The following is a 14286-nucleotide window of genomic DNA, read 5'->3' as shown; positions in this document are numbered from 1 at the left end:
GCTAATTTTTCTATTTCCTGTAGAGATGATGTTTCACCATGTTGCCCAGGCTGGTCTCGAACTCCTGGCCTCAAGTGATCCACCCACCTCAGCTTCCCAAAGCACTGAGTTTTACAGGCATAAGCCACCGCGCGTGCCCTACACTTATCTTCATATGTACCCTAAACTATATCTTAAAGTAATATTTTAGTAAGAAATATGAAATGAGAATTTTATTGAGAAATTAATTCATAGTGTCACCTACCATTTCAAATTACCCAAACTCTTAATAATATAAGTTCCAGAGTAACAAAAATCAGACTCATCACCACCTGAACTCACAGTTGGCAGGAACATGTGATTACACAGTTCACACACAGTGCCAGGCACTGGTCCCAGACAATGCTTCAGAGTTGGGTCTCAGAGCACGGGAAGGCTGCTTTCCCTGTACTGCCCAACAAAACCCAAACTTTTAAACCTCAGGTGTTCTATGAACATCATGAAGTTCAAATTCTCCACACCCTAGGTGCTGAAATTATCAAAGGCAAGTCAACAGAAAGGGAAGAAAATTAATATTTATTAAATGTCAATTGAGTACCAAGCACTCTGTGGGCTTTAAATGAATGTATATATTTAGTCCTCATTATGATCCTTAGTTTACAAATGAGAGAACTAGAGTTTAGAGAGGTTAAGAAAATTGCCCAGCATTACCTGTCTCATGGGGATACCACTCAAACCCAGATACAACTGATTTCAAAGCAAACTCTCCTAATTAGGCTGCCTCTCCAGCTGAAAATTTAGTGGCAGGGTCCTAGGGAGCCTGTAAGAAGTGTTCCACTCACCAGAGTCACTACTGCAGGTTGAGGACATGAGACAGAAAAACAAACAAACAAAAAACCAATGAAACAATAACTGTTCCAAATATCCTCCTATCTCACCTCGTGCATTCCCTTTGCTCTCAACTCCCTTTGTCCTTTACAAGCTACTGAGGAACAAATTTTTCAAAATATATATTTTAGACAAATAAAATATAGTCTCCACTCTCATTTATTAAATACTCTGTCGTACTGGAAAATTAAACCTCCATTCTTAAAGGACAATTTCATATCTCATTTACCAAGTGCTCTGCGGGGGACAGTAAGCCTCTGCCGGATGTTGAAAGATAATCTAAAACGAGAACTGCTACAACTTCTAACCGTTGAGAGGTTGATTTATTAACAGGGCAGCCACCTGACATCTGTGCAATGCTGTAACAGACCACAAAGTGCTCTCGGAGAGCACACATCATCTCACCGCAGCGATGAAAAGAGCTCTGAGAGGTAAACTGGGGAGATTCTAATTTAGGATGGGAACCACCTCCATTCCTTAATTTTTTTTTTCTTTTTTGGTAACTAATCTTTTCATCTTTTTCCTGCCATATGGCTCACTAGTGACCCCTATCTCATCACCCAGCCTCCCCTTCTCACACCCCCACTATGTCCCAGTGCAAAGAAATCAGCTTTGTTCCTTCATTGGAAAAGATGCACATTTCTCTGACTACTGTAGCCATGCTGAAACTATCTCCCAGGAACAACTTTTTATCTCATTCATGTCAAAAAAGAAGAGTCAGCTAGAGATCTGTGGCCCAAGACTCAGAGTTTTAAACCAGAGCTCAGAAATCATATCCTTGCCACCAGCTTCTACAAAGACAAAATGGAACAGGGACTTGAGGGTCTGGTGTTGGAAGGAAGCTAGCCACTGATGAGTCAGTTAACCTTTCTTTTCCCTTTTTCATCTGTACAACAGAACCTCACAGGGAGTTATGTGATTGAAAGCGTGCCTTTCAAATACTTAGCACAGGTCTCGTCTGGTCACTGTGCTTATTGAATTAAATACTGCCGTGGGTATCTGTACTCATGAAGGCAGGGTTAATTTGTGGTGTCTCCCACATTTTCACCATTCTGATATCAAAGCGGAATGGAAGGCCTTCAATACTCTTATGTGTAGTTGGAAACATTTCAGCTGGAGGACAGCTTCTCTCTGACAACCATCCAGGGATGCTGTGCTCCTTGCCAGCTGTGACCTCTGCTCCTTTCTCAAGTCTCACAACTTGCTTGGAAGATAGGCTCAGACGGTGATTACTAAACATGTGGAAAGTCAGTAAATACATTAGAATTATTGGGTGCCCAGTGCCTTACCAGTTCCACTCAGGTTACAAAGGGCAGTCTCTGACCTCCAGTTGTTTAAAATCCGGTTAGGGCTTGGACTGACCGCAACAGAGAAGCCAAGTGGAAAAACAGTAAGAGATAAGCTTGGTGAGGAGCTGACTACACAAGGAGAGTTTACTGAAGGTGGGCCTTAACTGCAGGCTGAATTTAGGCAGCAATTTGCTATCTTAATCCCATAAAATGTTGTACTGTTTTTAATAGTGTTGCTTTCAACACCATAAAGTATGCACATACTTTAGTTTTGGTTAAAGGTTTTGATCATATTCAAAGCCTTGTAACTACACAAATAAAAAGAAATACTATCTTTAAACTCTAAAACCACTGCCTTTGGACTTCTTTTACAAAGAGCTAAGAATTTACTTAAAAACGAACCTTTTTCTACACTGCACAGGAATAAAGGAGTTTTCCTGCTGATGTTGGGTGGGAACAGGAGTAAAGGAGCCCTCAGTCTCCCGAGAGGAGCAGCACTCAGAAATTCCGCCCTGTTCCACTTTACTGTAACAATAACACAGCAGAACCCACTGCACTTCAATTCTCAACACACGCGGGATACCTGCAGGGCCGTCCTAGGCACAGCATTTTTCCAGTAGTGTTTGAGATTTGGAGTAAATCCTGGGAGACAGTGGCAGCTCCCTTGTAACCTCAACAAAGATCTTTTCCAGTGTGAACAGTCAAAATTCAAACGGAGAGCAGGCCCATGCTCACCACTAGGAAACCCTGTTTTCCTTTAATTAAAAAAAATGTAGAGGTCATCCCTCAGCTTTGTTTACAAGTAATGAGTCCAGCAGCCCCCATTTATCACCCCTGGAGATTCTTTTACACTTTGATGTGAAAAGAGTCAGGGCCCATTGTGATTTCAACTACTCCAACAGCAGTCCTTTCATTTGCAAACGAGGCCCTGGCCCCCAGTTAGAACCAACTGTCAGAAAAAAATTCATTGCCTTTCCTTCCAATTATTTATCAGAGACAGAGGAGAGAAGCTGGCTTTAAGACATCGCTCAAGAAAAGGTTCCCAGCACACCCCTAATGCATTCCTTACCTTCCCTGGTTCTTTTGGCCCAGAATGCCCCTTTCCCAAATTCCACAGCTCATGAAAGCCAATCTCTGCTTTCAAACCATCCCATCTGGAATGACTTTCTCCTTTAAGCTTTCACAGAAAACCCAAGGGGCCTAACATTACTTATCATTTAGGTGTCCCTCCCTTAGGGCAACTCTGCAATTTTCTCCAGAGCAAGGAAAGTACCAGCACTCTGACTTCCCTAACAGACACTCAGCCATCCCAACAATGGGTTCAAAAGGCACCCATTTTTTCCCCATCTCTACCAGTCTCTCACATTGGAAAAAAACAAAAAAACAAAAAACAAACAAACAACAAAAAAAACATGACTATTAAGGAACTTTAAAAGGGAATGAGGCTTTAAAGATTTATTGAACTATTTAAGAAGTGTGAAGTAGTAGACAAAAAGAAGAAGGGACCCAATACAACTAAAGAGGTTTCTTTTTTTTAATGTAAACTTTTAAAATTAAAAATAACATACATTTCTTAAAGTGCAGAGGTCACATATAAATTTTCACAGAATGATATACTCTTGTAACCAACACCCAGATCAAAACAGAATACCAGCACTCCTGGGCAATTAAACTATTTTAAGCAAAAAGAGTTATCTTGAATCTAACCAAGCTTTTAGTGCTAACTTCATTCTTCAGGAAATACATGGGATAGGTTGACAGTTTCTCAATCTCAGCACTATTGACATTAGAAACCAGAAAATTATTTGTGGTGGGGGCCATTCTGTGCATTGTAGATGTTTAATAGCATCCCTGGCCTCTACTCACTAGATTGTGATGACTAAAAATCTCTCTAGACATTGTCAAATGTCCCCTGGAAGAGAGGGAAACAAAATTGTCCTCCGTTAAGAACTACTGGTATATTGAAACAAGTTAAACACATTAATAGGAAACAAACAAATCCACAAAGTAGGACATACATTCAACTCTGTTTCCTTAACTAGTAAATGCTCCCACCCCACAAGTAAATAGAGTAAATGCTGCTCTAGATTAAGACTCAAGAGACAAAACCTAATGCAATATGTGAACTTTGGTTTCCTTGAATCAGGATGAAGACAATTTTATTATTTATTTTTTATTTTATTTATTTTTTTGAGATAGAGTCTTACTCTGTCGCCTAGGCTGGAGTGCAGTGGTACAATCTCGGCTCACTGCAATCTCTGCCTCCTGGGTTCAAGCGATTCTGCTGCCTTAGCCTCCTGAGTAGCTGGGACTACAGGCACATGCCACCACACTTGGCCAATTTTTTTTATTTTTAGTAGAGATGGGGTTTCACCATGTAGGCTGGGCTGGTCTCGAACTCCTGAACCTTAGGTGATTTACCCGCCTTGGCCTCCCAAAATGCTGGAATTACTGGCATGAGCCACCACACCCAGCCAAAAACAATTTTAAAAGACATTTTAAAACAATCTAGAAAGTTTGGGGCCGGGCATGGTGACTCACACCTGTAATCCCAGTACTTTGGGAGGCTGAGGTGGGCAGATCACTTGAGGTCAGCGGTTTGAGACCAACTGGCTAACATGGTGAAACCCCGTTTCTACTAAAAACACAAAAAATTAGCCAGGCGTGGTGATGTGCGCCTATAATCCAAGCTACTCGGGAGGCTGAGGCAGAAGAATCACTTGAACCCATGAGGTAGAAGTTGTAGTGAGCCCAGATTGCACCATCACACTCCAGCTTGGGCAACAAGAGTGAAACTTCGTCTCAAAAACGAAAAAAAAGAAAAAGAAGAAAGTTCAGAGATAGACTAGGTATTAGATGAATCCAAGATGTTAATTTTATTAGGTGTGAGACTGGTATGTATTCATGTAGGGAAATATCCATATATTTTTAGAGATGCACATAAAGTATGCAGAAGTGAAATGGAATTTGCTCTAAAATAGTTCAGCAAAGAAAAGAAGTAAAAAGGATAGTTTTGTTTTTTGTTTTTTGTTTCTTTAAGTATGGCAAAATTGGGCTAGGCACAGTGGCTCAGGGCTGGGCGTGGTAGCTTAGCGGGATCAGGCCTGTAATCCCAGCACCTTGTGGGGCTGAGGCGGGAGGATCACCCGAGGTCAGGAGTTTGAGACCAGCCTGGCCAACATGGTGAAACCCTGTCTCTACTAAAAATAAAAAATTAGCCAGGTGTGGTGGCATGCACCTGTAGACCCAGATACTTGGGAGGATGAGGCAGGAGAATTGCTTGAACCTGGGAGGCAGAGGTTGCAGTGAGCAGAGATCGCACCACTGCACTCCAGCCTGGGCGACAGAGTGAGATTTCGTCTCAAGAAATAAGGAAAAAAAAAATTCCAACCAGAAATGACCTAGTTGTCCCAGCATTCTCCATAGTCTGATTCACATACTCAGCTATGAAGGTCTCTGCAGGCCTTTGCTTTCTCCAGTAAAATTAGGCTACTAATATGAACACCTTCCAGAGCATAGAAAACATGACTCAGATTTTGAAATAATGGTTCCCCAGCTTCTGCAAAACAGGAGAAACCGGAACTGAAATTCTCTTCTTCCTAAAGGAGGCTGACTACTATGGCTTCAGAAGAAAAGTACTGTTACAATGGAAGGCCTCCAGAAAGAAAAATGTTTCTTTCCCACATCTAGACAGTATAAAATTAGTATCCCTACAAAGACAATGTTATCCCCAGCAATTCAACTCAGTGTTCATCTTATCTACACCACCTGGACCAAGTTCATCACCTAAAATGATATAATGCCAAATGCCTGGACTAGTGTCCATTATACTGAAGGCACAAAATAATTATTAACATTAATTCATTCTCCTCCAACTCTTAGCCTTAGTAGGGAGTTCAGGGCTAAAGACAGAGAGAAAAAGTACATGCAAATAAACAAAACTGACCCCTGGGCACAATGGCTTGTGAGCTTAGAATAAAGATGACTCTAAACAGAAACCTACCTTAGAGGCAAGCAATTCCTCTCCTAAACATCTGCCCAAAAGAAATAAAAACACATGTGGAACACTGTTCATAAAAACAAAAAAGTGGATACTACCTAAATGTCCATTAACTGACAAATAGTACAAAGATGGCACATCTGTGCAATGGAATATTATTTAGCAATAAAAAAGACTAAAAAACTGATACATGCTACAATATGGATGAATCTTGAAAACTTTATCCTTAGAAGCCAGTCACAAAAACTCATATATTGTACGATTGTACTTATATAAAATGTCCAGAATAGGCAAAATTATTGAGGATTAATGGTTACCTGGGACTGGGAATGAAAATGGGATTAACTGTAATCAGGTAGTTCCATCTAGATGGAAATGTTCTAAAGCTGGATTGTACTAACGGTTGCCCAACTCAGTAAAGTTACTAAAAATTAAATTGTATACTTAAAATAGCATGTAAATTATACCTCAATAAAGTTACTTCTGTTGTTTTTCAACATGATTGTGCCACTTGTAGAAGAGTAAATACTAAGTAGCAGTGTTTCCTTATATGCAAAATTTAACTTTCCTTTTGGGAAATAACTAATTCCAAAAAATATTTCCTCACTTCTCAGATAAGTCTGAATCTAAACTCTTCTAAACCCATCAAACTGAGTGACTCATCTTAAACTACATATGACAATGACACATACTTATCAGTTAGCAATCATTTTCTAAAGTGAAGGAAAACAAGGTGTTTTGTATAAGAATTATTCTTGCACTTGTAAATCAGGCCAGAAACTACTTCACTTGAAAATGTGGAAACCTTATTTCCCCATTTCACAATTCCAGGTGTGCACTATTTACAATGTCCAGGCCAATCACTATTTCAGGAAAACATGACCTACAGCCATTAATCTCTCTAGTAAGCATCTAGAAGTTTGGGCCTTGATTTACTTGCACAAAGAAGATCTGTCCATATAATAGATGTTAATCTGTTTAACACCTTGTAGCTTCCTCAATAATTGAAAACTCTTCTCAATTAGGAGAGTTAAACATTATTTCAAACTCGAAAAGGAGAGCTTCCAGGGCTACAGTATTCCATCCTATATGATTCAAGGTTCACAAAATCCAATCCCTCAAATCTTCCCAAAAACTGAAAAGCATCTCAGCAAATCTCCTAAAACACTTCAGTACCCACTCTGAATGGCAGAAGACAATAAAATTATGTCCCATCCATTTGGTGGTATAGCCTGAAATGACATTTCTTTCATTCTTATGGTTTACCTTAACACATTTTCCCCTGTCCTCAAGTAAAAAATTTCCCAGAATATATCCCAACTTTACTCTCTGGCTTCAGTTACCTGCGCCCAATTTCAGAAGAATGTGATTTAGCACACACTTTGTAAAATTCAATTTTAGTTTCAAGATTCCAAAGAGAAAATGAGACATTTCAAGCAGCTGATACAAAAGAGTAAGAAGGGGAACACGTTAGTGAAATGGCAAAAAGGCACATTTTCTCCTTCAATAAGGAAAAAGAAATTAGAAAGTCCAATCAAAGCAAAAGCACTATTCAAAGATGAAGCAATTTAAAATTTGGTATTAATTTGAACAATTTATTCAGTTAATGATAGTTCATTAGTCCTGATCAATATGAATCTTCTGTTCAAGTAGTTTTGGGGCTGATGTTGGAGGAGAAATAAAATCCTAGACACCATTTTCCTTCTCAATCAAAATAATGTAAATAATGCTTATTGGTTTTTCCACTTTCATTGTCATTTTAAAGACAAAGCTTGCAAGGGCACAAATAATCATAAAATAAAATATGCTATCAATCTGGATAAAACCAAAACAGACTAGCTGGAGGGAAGGTGACAGTAAGGAGGTGGAACAAAGAGTAAGGATAATTATATTATCATCTTAGACCATGAGAAGTTGATGGGAAAGTAATATCCTAATATAAAATATATGATAAAGATATTTAAATATATTGAACAGAAGAAATAAAATACAGCATGGGCTTGAACTGTGCAAGTCCATTGACATGTGGATTTTCTTCTGCCTCAGAGACATTAAGACTTTCTTCTTACACTCAGCAAGAAGAGGATGAAAATGAAGACCTTTATGATGATCCACTTCCACTTAATGAACAGTAAATGCATTTTATCTTATGATTTTTTTGAGACAGGTCTTGTTCTGTCACCTAGGCTGGAGTGCAGTGGTGTAATCTCGGCTCACCACAGCCTTGACCTCCGGGGCTCAAGCAATCCTCCCACCTCAAGCCTTTACCCCACCCCAACCCATCAGTAGCTGGGACTACAGGTAGCTAATTTTTGTATTTTTTGCAGAGACAGGGTTTAACCATGTTGCCCAGGCTGGTCTCAAATGAATTCCTGGACTCAAGCAGTCTGCCCACCTCAGCCTCTCAAAGTGCTAGGATTACAGGCATGAGCCACCATACCTAGCCATGATTTTAATAACATTCTCTTTTCTCTAGCTTACTTTATTGTAAGAATACAGTACTTAATACATATACAAAATATGTGTTAATCAGCTGTTTATGTTATTTGTAAGGTTTCCAGTCAACTGTAGGCTAATTCGTAGTTAAGCTTTTGGGGAGCCAAAAGTCATGCAAATTGACCCCTAAACCTCACAGTGTTTCAAATATCAAAATGAATGGAAACTTTACAAAATAAAGGAGTATATACTATGTGATTATATTTAAATAAAATTGAAAAGCAGACAAAACAAATGCAGGGTGTTAGAAGAAGTCAGAACAGTGGTGACTTTTAAGGGAGGTAGTAGCTGAAAGGGGATAGGAGGGGAATTCTAGAAAGCTGGTCTTGATCTGCTACACAAGCGTGTTCACTTTATGAAAATGCACTAAACTAGGCTGGGCGCGGTGGCTCACGCCTGTAATCCCAGCACTTCGAGAGGCCGAGGCAGGTAGATTACCTGAGGTCAGGAGTTTGAGACTGGCCTGGCCAACATGGTGAAACCCTGTCTCTACTAAAAATGTACAAAAATTAGCTGGGCATGGTGGTGTGCCAGCTACTCGGGAGGCTGAGGCAGGAGAATCGCTCGAACCCAGGAGGTGGAGGACCCAGCGAGCCGAGATCATGCCATTGCATTCCAGCCTCGGCGACAACAGCAAAACTCCATCTCAAAAAAAAAAAAAAAAAGAGAAAAGAAAAGGAAATGCACTAAACTGTACTAACAACGTCTGCCTTTCTCAGTCTGTTAGACTCCAGTAACAATTGTTAGAAAGAACTATTAAAAAGGGGGAGGGAAGGAAGGTGAAGAAATATATAAGTGAGCTCAAATTCAACAGTGTCAAGTGCTGATAAATCTGGAAGTCACAGAATAAGCTTATTGTTTCTAAGAACTACAACAAATATTGTCTTTACACATTACATTAATATTCTGTCCATGCTTATGACTTTTGATAGCCCTGAGCAAAGTAAGGGTTCATGCTCAGACTTCAATTTAGTTTGAATGATTAGAGCTGCGTACTCAATATACATCTCTTTCCTTTGCAAATATGTCCTAGTCCTGGACCAGTTCCACATGAATTTAATGTTTTTTTTTTTTCTGGGCAACTAAAAGATTAAATACCTATCATGATTAAACATTTAAACAAGTGAGCTACTGGTGTGTATTAAAAATAGAACTTTTTAAAGGATATCCCCAAGCTTACCACTTGTACTAGGTACTAAAATTAAAAGGAGTATACTGAGGAGGTGAGGAGCCAGAAATTATGATAAAAGTAACAAATAATAAGAACACTCTGTAATTGCTAGAATGTTATAAGGGGCAGTTACCTATCCAAACTTAATAATTAGCAAAACCAAAAAAAAAAAAAATAAGTAAGAGAATATAAAGTATCTTTTTTTAGGCCGGGCGCTGTGGCTCATGCCTGTAATCCCAGGACTTTGGGAGGCGGGAAGTAGGGGGTGGTTTACAGATCACAAGGTCAGGAATTCAAGACCAGCCTGGACGACATGTTAAAAAAAAAAATACGATAATTAGCCAGGTGTGGTGGTGGGCACCTGTAGTCCCGGCTACTCAGGAGGCTGAGGCAGGAGAAAAGCTTGAACCTGGGAGGTGGAGGGGCCAAGACTGCACCACTGCACTCCAGCCTGGGAGACAGAGTGAGACTCCATCTCAAAAACAAACAAAAAATATATATATATGTATTTTTTTGACTTTAAGTTCTGGGATACATGTGCAGAACATGCAGGTTTGTTACATACATGTGCAGAACACGCAGGTTGTATACACATGCCATGGTGGCTTGCTGTACCTATCAACCTGTCATCTAGGTTTTAAGCTAAAATATCTTTTTAATCATGTCAGTGATAATACTTTTACCCACTATAATTGATTCATCTACCAGAAATAACACACGAACCAACGTCAATAACTCAACCTTTTTGAAAAATCAGACCTCCACGAAAATCTTACAATTAAAATTTAAAATTTCTTCAGCTCCTTAAATTCTCACCAGTCTGACATCTACATTCTTATAGGAAGACGTTTTAATAGCCTACAGTAGTCAACTCTAACTGATGAATTCAAAGGGATTCCAATCAAAATGCCAATCATAATTTTTTTATAAAATGATTAATTACTTCAGAGTATATTGAGAAGCATGAGAATGAATAGCTATTAAAATTCTAAAAATGAGAATTACAAAGAATCTGCCTCAATATTAAGACATATAAAGATACAGTGAAACAATATGCCACAGTTGCCAAAAGACACATCAATGGAGCAAAAGACAGCCCAACAACAGCCCCAGAACTGTGATAAAATTTAGACCTAGCATTCATATCTGCGGGAAAAAGATAGGTGATTTAATAAATAACGATGAAACAATTGTCTAGCTTTTTGCTTAAAAAAAAAAAAATGGTTCCTAGCCAGGTGCAGTGGCCCACACCTGTAATCCCAACACTTTGGGAGGCCAAGGCAGGCAGATGATGAGGTCAAGAGATCAAGACCATCCTGGCCAACATGGTGAAACCCCGTCTCTACTAAAAAATACAAAAATTAGCTGGGCATGGTTGTGTGTGCCTGCAGTCCCAGCTACTCAGGAGGCTGAGGCAGGAGAATTGCTTGAACCTGGGAGGTGGAGGTTACAGTGAGCCAAGATCGTGCCACTGCACTCCAGCCTGGTGACAGTGAGACTCCATCTTAAAAAAAAAAAAAAAAAAAGAAAAAGAAAAAGAAAAAAAAAATGGTTCCCTAACATCCCCCATCTTTACCTTTTCCTATTAATATGAAATATACAATATATTCAAGTTAACTACATATGGATCAAAATATTAAAAAGTCAAAGAGGGTCAAGCAGCTAACTAAATGTGTGAATCTGGCTGTGCAGAGAGCTATAACGAATTGAAAAGCGTCAGTGCTTTCTCAACTTTTTTTTTTTTTTTTTACATCAAGTCTCTGGGGCAAACGGACAAAGCAGATGTCTGCGGGGGAAATTAGATAGGAGCTCTGGCTGACCTTTAGGCTTGCGGGGAGGGGTGGGGGGAAATCAATATCATGGCACACCTGAAAAGCATTTGATGGCATACCACTTGGGAAGTTCTGAATTAGAAAGCCTGTGTTCTGCTTAAAAGAGCTGAAGCTATTCAATTCTGTCTGAGCACTGCTACATGGCAATGCAAGCCCAGGGTTGCTAAATCTTAAATTTTTCATGAGAAGATAGAAGATTGTTAAGTAAAAAACATTGGCAGATAATTTCTTTCAGAATTCTGTGACAGGCCAACCAAAACCCATATGTTGACCAGATCTGTCCCACAGTCCACCAGCTTACAAGTTCTGATTTAAATGCAAAAATGAAATCGTACAAGTGCCAGCAAAGAACACATGACATTATTTTCACAATCTTGGAGGAGGAAAGACCTTTCTAAGGGCAATCAAGGCCAGAATCCATAAAGGACAAGACATTTAACTACATAAAAATGTAAAACGTATGTGTAACCCAACATTATGAATAAACCTAAAGACAAATGATAACAGCTTTCCCCCAGGCTCTAGCAGAATGTGAATTGCAGCAGTCAGGGTCAACTGTCTTCCCTTTGGTGAGGGGAGAGAGTAAACCAAGTTTAACAGGCCCACAGTGATGACCAGGAACTGAATCATTTCCTAAGTGAACCAGAAAGGGGGAGAAGTGGGAGAACATTTGGGTTGGTCCACAATTGCAGGCACCATCATCTATTCTGTGGCATTATAAATATTAGTTAAATAAGTCTGAGTCTACATTTCCTATAATGTTTTTATTTTTTAGACTAGTCAAATGCAGTAGCAAGAAGGGAGAAAATAATTCTATCATAAATAGAAATTATGGCTGGGCATGGTAGCTCACACCTGTAATCCCAGCACTTTGGGAGGTCGAGGCAGGTGGATCACCTGAGGTCAGGAATTCAGGACCAGCCTGACCAACATAGTGAAACCCTGTCTCTACTAAAAATACAAAAATTAGCCAGGTGTGGTGGCATGTGCCTGTAGTCCCAGCTACTTGGGAGGCTGAGGCAGGGGAATCACTTGAACCTGGGAGGCAGAGGTTGCAGTGAGCCAAGATCATGGCACTATACTCCAGCCAGGGCAACAGGAGCAAAACTTTGTCTCAAAAAAAAAAAAATTAATTAATAAATAGAAATTATGATAAAAGTAACAATAAAAACAATTCTGTAATTGCTAGAATGTTACTACAAGGGGTAGTAGTAATATTTAAAAACATTTAATATGTTTTTGGTGTGGCACAGAGGCTCACGCCTGTAATTCCACTACTTTGGGAGGCCAAGGCAGGGGGATCACCTGAGGTCAGGGGTTCAAGACCAGCCTGGTCAACGTGGTGAATCCCAGCTACTTGGGAGGCTGAGGCAGGAGAATCGCTTGAACCTGGGAAGTGGAGGTCGTAGTGAACTGAGGTCGCACCACTGCACTCCAGCCTGGGCAACAGAGTGAGACTCCATCTCAAAATATATATATATATATATATATTAGTAGCTAATAGTTTAAATAAAAACTAATCAGTGATAATTCTTTCTGAATGTCAAATGAGTTATTGTTTAAAACTCCTTCAAAATGTTAATAATATCCCCTCAATCAAAACTGATCAATTACTATATGCAAGAAGGCACTAAATTGTGTGTGCAGAGTTGGAGGGAGAGATGTGAAAGGGGCAAAATATAAATATGAAGGAATTCCCTCCTTCACAGCTTTCCAGATGAGGTGGATTCGTTTATTTATTTCAAGCACAGGCTGAGCATGTGTATGCTTTCCCCAAATCAGTGCAATCTTGTTATCGTGAACACAGCATTAGAATGCTGATTTAATCATTTAAATTAACATCACATTTTTAAAAAATGAGTTAACAGACTCGGCAATTGCTAGCTTTAAAAGACAATATGTAGCCAGTCCAACAAGTTTGACTTCATGTAGAGAAAACTGAACATTTCAATCATTTTCCTGCACCAGTGAGTTCTTAAGTTGCAAATTGAAAAAGACCAAACTTATTCATTGAAAAGTGGATCATAAAATTAAATATCAGCATGTCTTTGAATCATAGATTCCATGCTTACCTGTTGCCACTGCTGTTGACTCTTTCCGTAAATGCCATTGTTCCCAGTCAGTGGAAAGTGGCAAGTCTGTTCATCTGAAAGAGAAACAAACAGCAGCCCGTGAACATTAGCCTGTGGGTAAATTCAGGGATACACATGACCTGTAAGAAGTTTTCCTGGAGACAGAATTCCAAGTTCTCATTTGAATTAGAAAATGGTTCTCCAATTCCCAAGTTGCATGAATAAACTATCTAGTATATATCAAAGGCCAATTGCACTTTTAACTGTGAGGCTGCTTCTCAAAGCCATTTCAGCAAGAAAACAATGTGCACAAGTTTACCATAAGGAGGAGGGGGAGGAGAAAAGGAAATACCATTCCCCTGGTGCCTACTTTGTGCCAAGCATTGTGTTAAATATAAATAAGCCCTTTGAAAAATGGCATTTCATTAATACATTATAATAAAGTCGCAAGGCAGATACTAATATCCTATTTTATAGATAAGAAAATGGAGACTCAAAATCATTTAAAAAAAAAGAAAGAAAGAAAGAAATGTAGACTCAGTTTTAAGTAATTTGCCTA

General features: G+C 39.3%; 1 protein-coding gene across 12 annotated transcripts in view; it reads right to left on the bottom strand.

Annotated features, from left to right (window-relative positions):
- AFF1 (ALF transcription elongation factor 1) overlaps window positions 1–14286 on the bottom strand; it is a 207576-nt gene that overhangs the window by 179072 nt on the left and 14218 nt on the right. For all 12 annotated transcript variants that reach the window (XM_045392632.3, XM_045392634.3, XM_074040094.1 and 9 more), the window contains exon 2: window positions 13728–13801. In XM_045392632.3, coding sequence (XP_045248567.1) covers window positions 13728–13765 — 38 coding nt within the window. In that variant the 5' untranslated portion in view covers window positions 13766–13801. The remainder of the gene's footprint in view (window positions 1–13727; window positions 13802–14286) is intronic.

Source organism: Macaca fascicularis, chromosome 5 (assembly GCF_037993035.2).
Source record: "Macaca fascicularis isolate 582-1 chromosome 5, T2T-MFA8v1.1".
Classification (NCBI taxonomy): Eukaryota; Metazoa; Chordata; class Mammalia; order Primates; family Cercopithecidae; genus Macaca; species Macaca fascicularis.
Note: the sequence above shows the minus strand (reverse complement) of the source record. Positions and strands in the feature narration are given on the sequence as shown.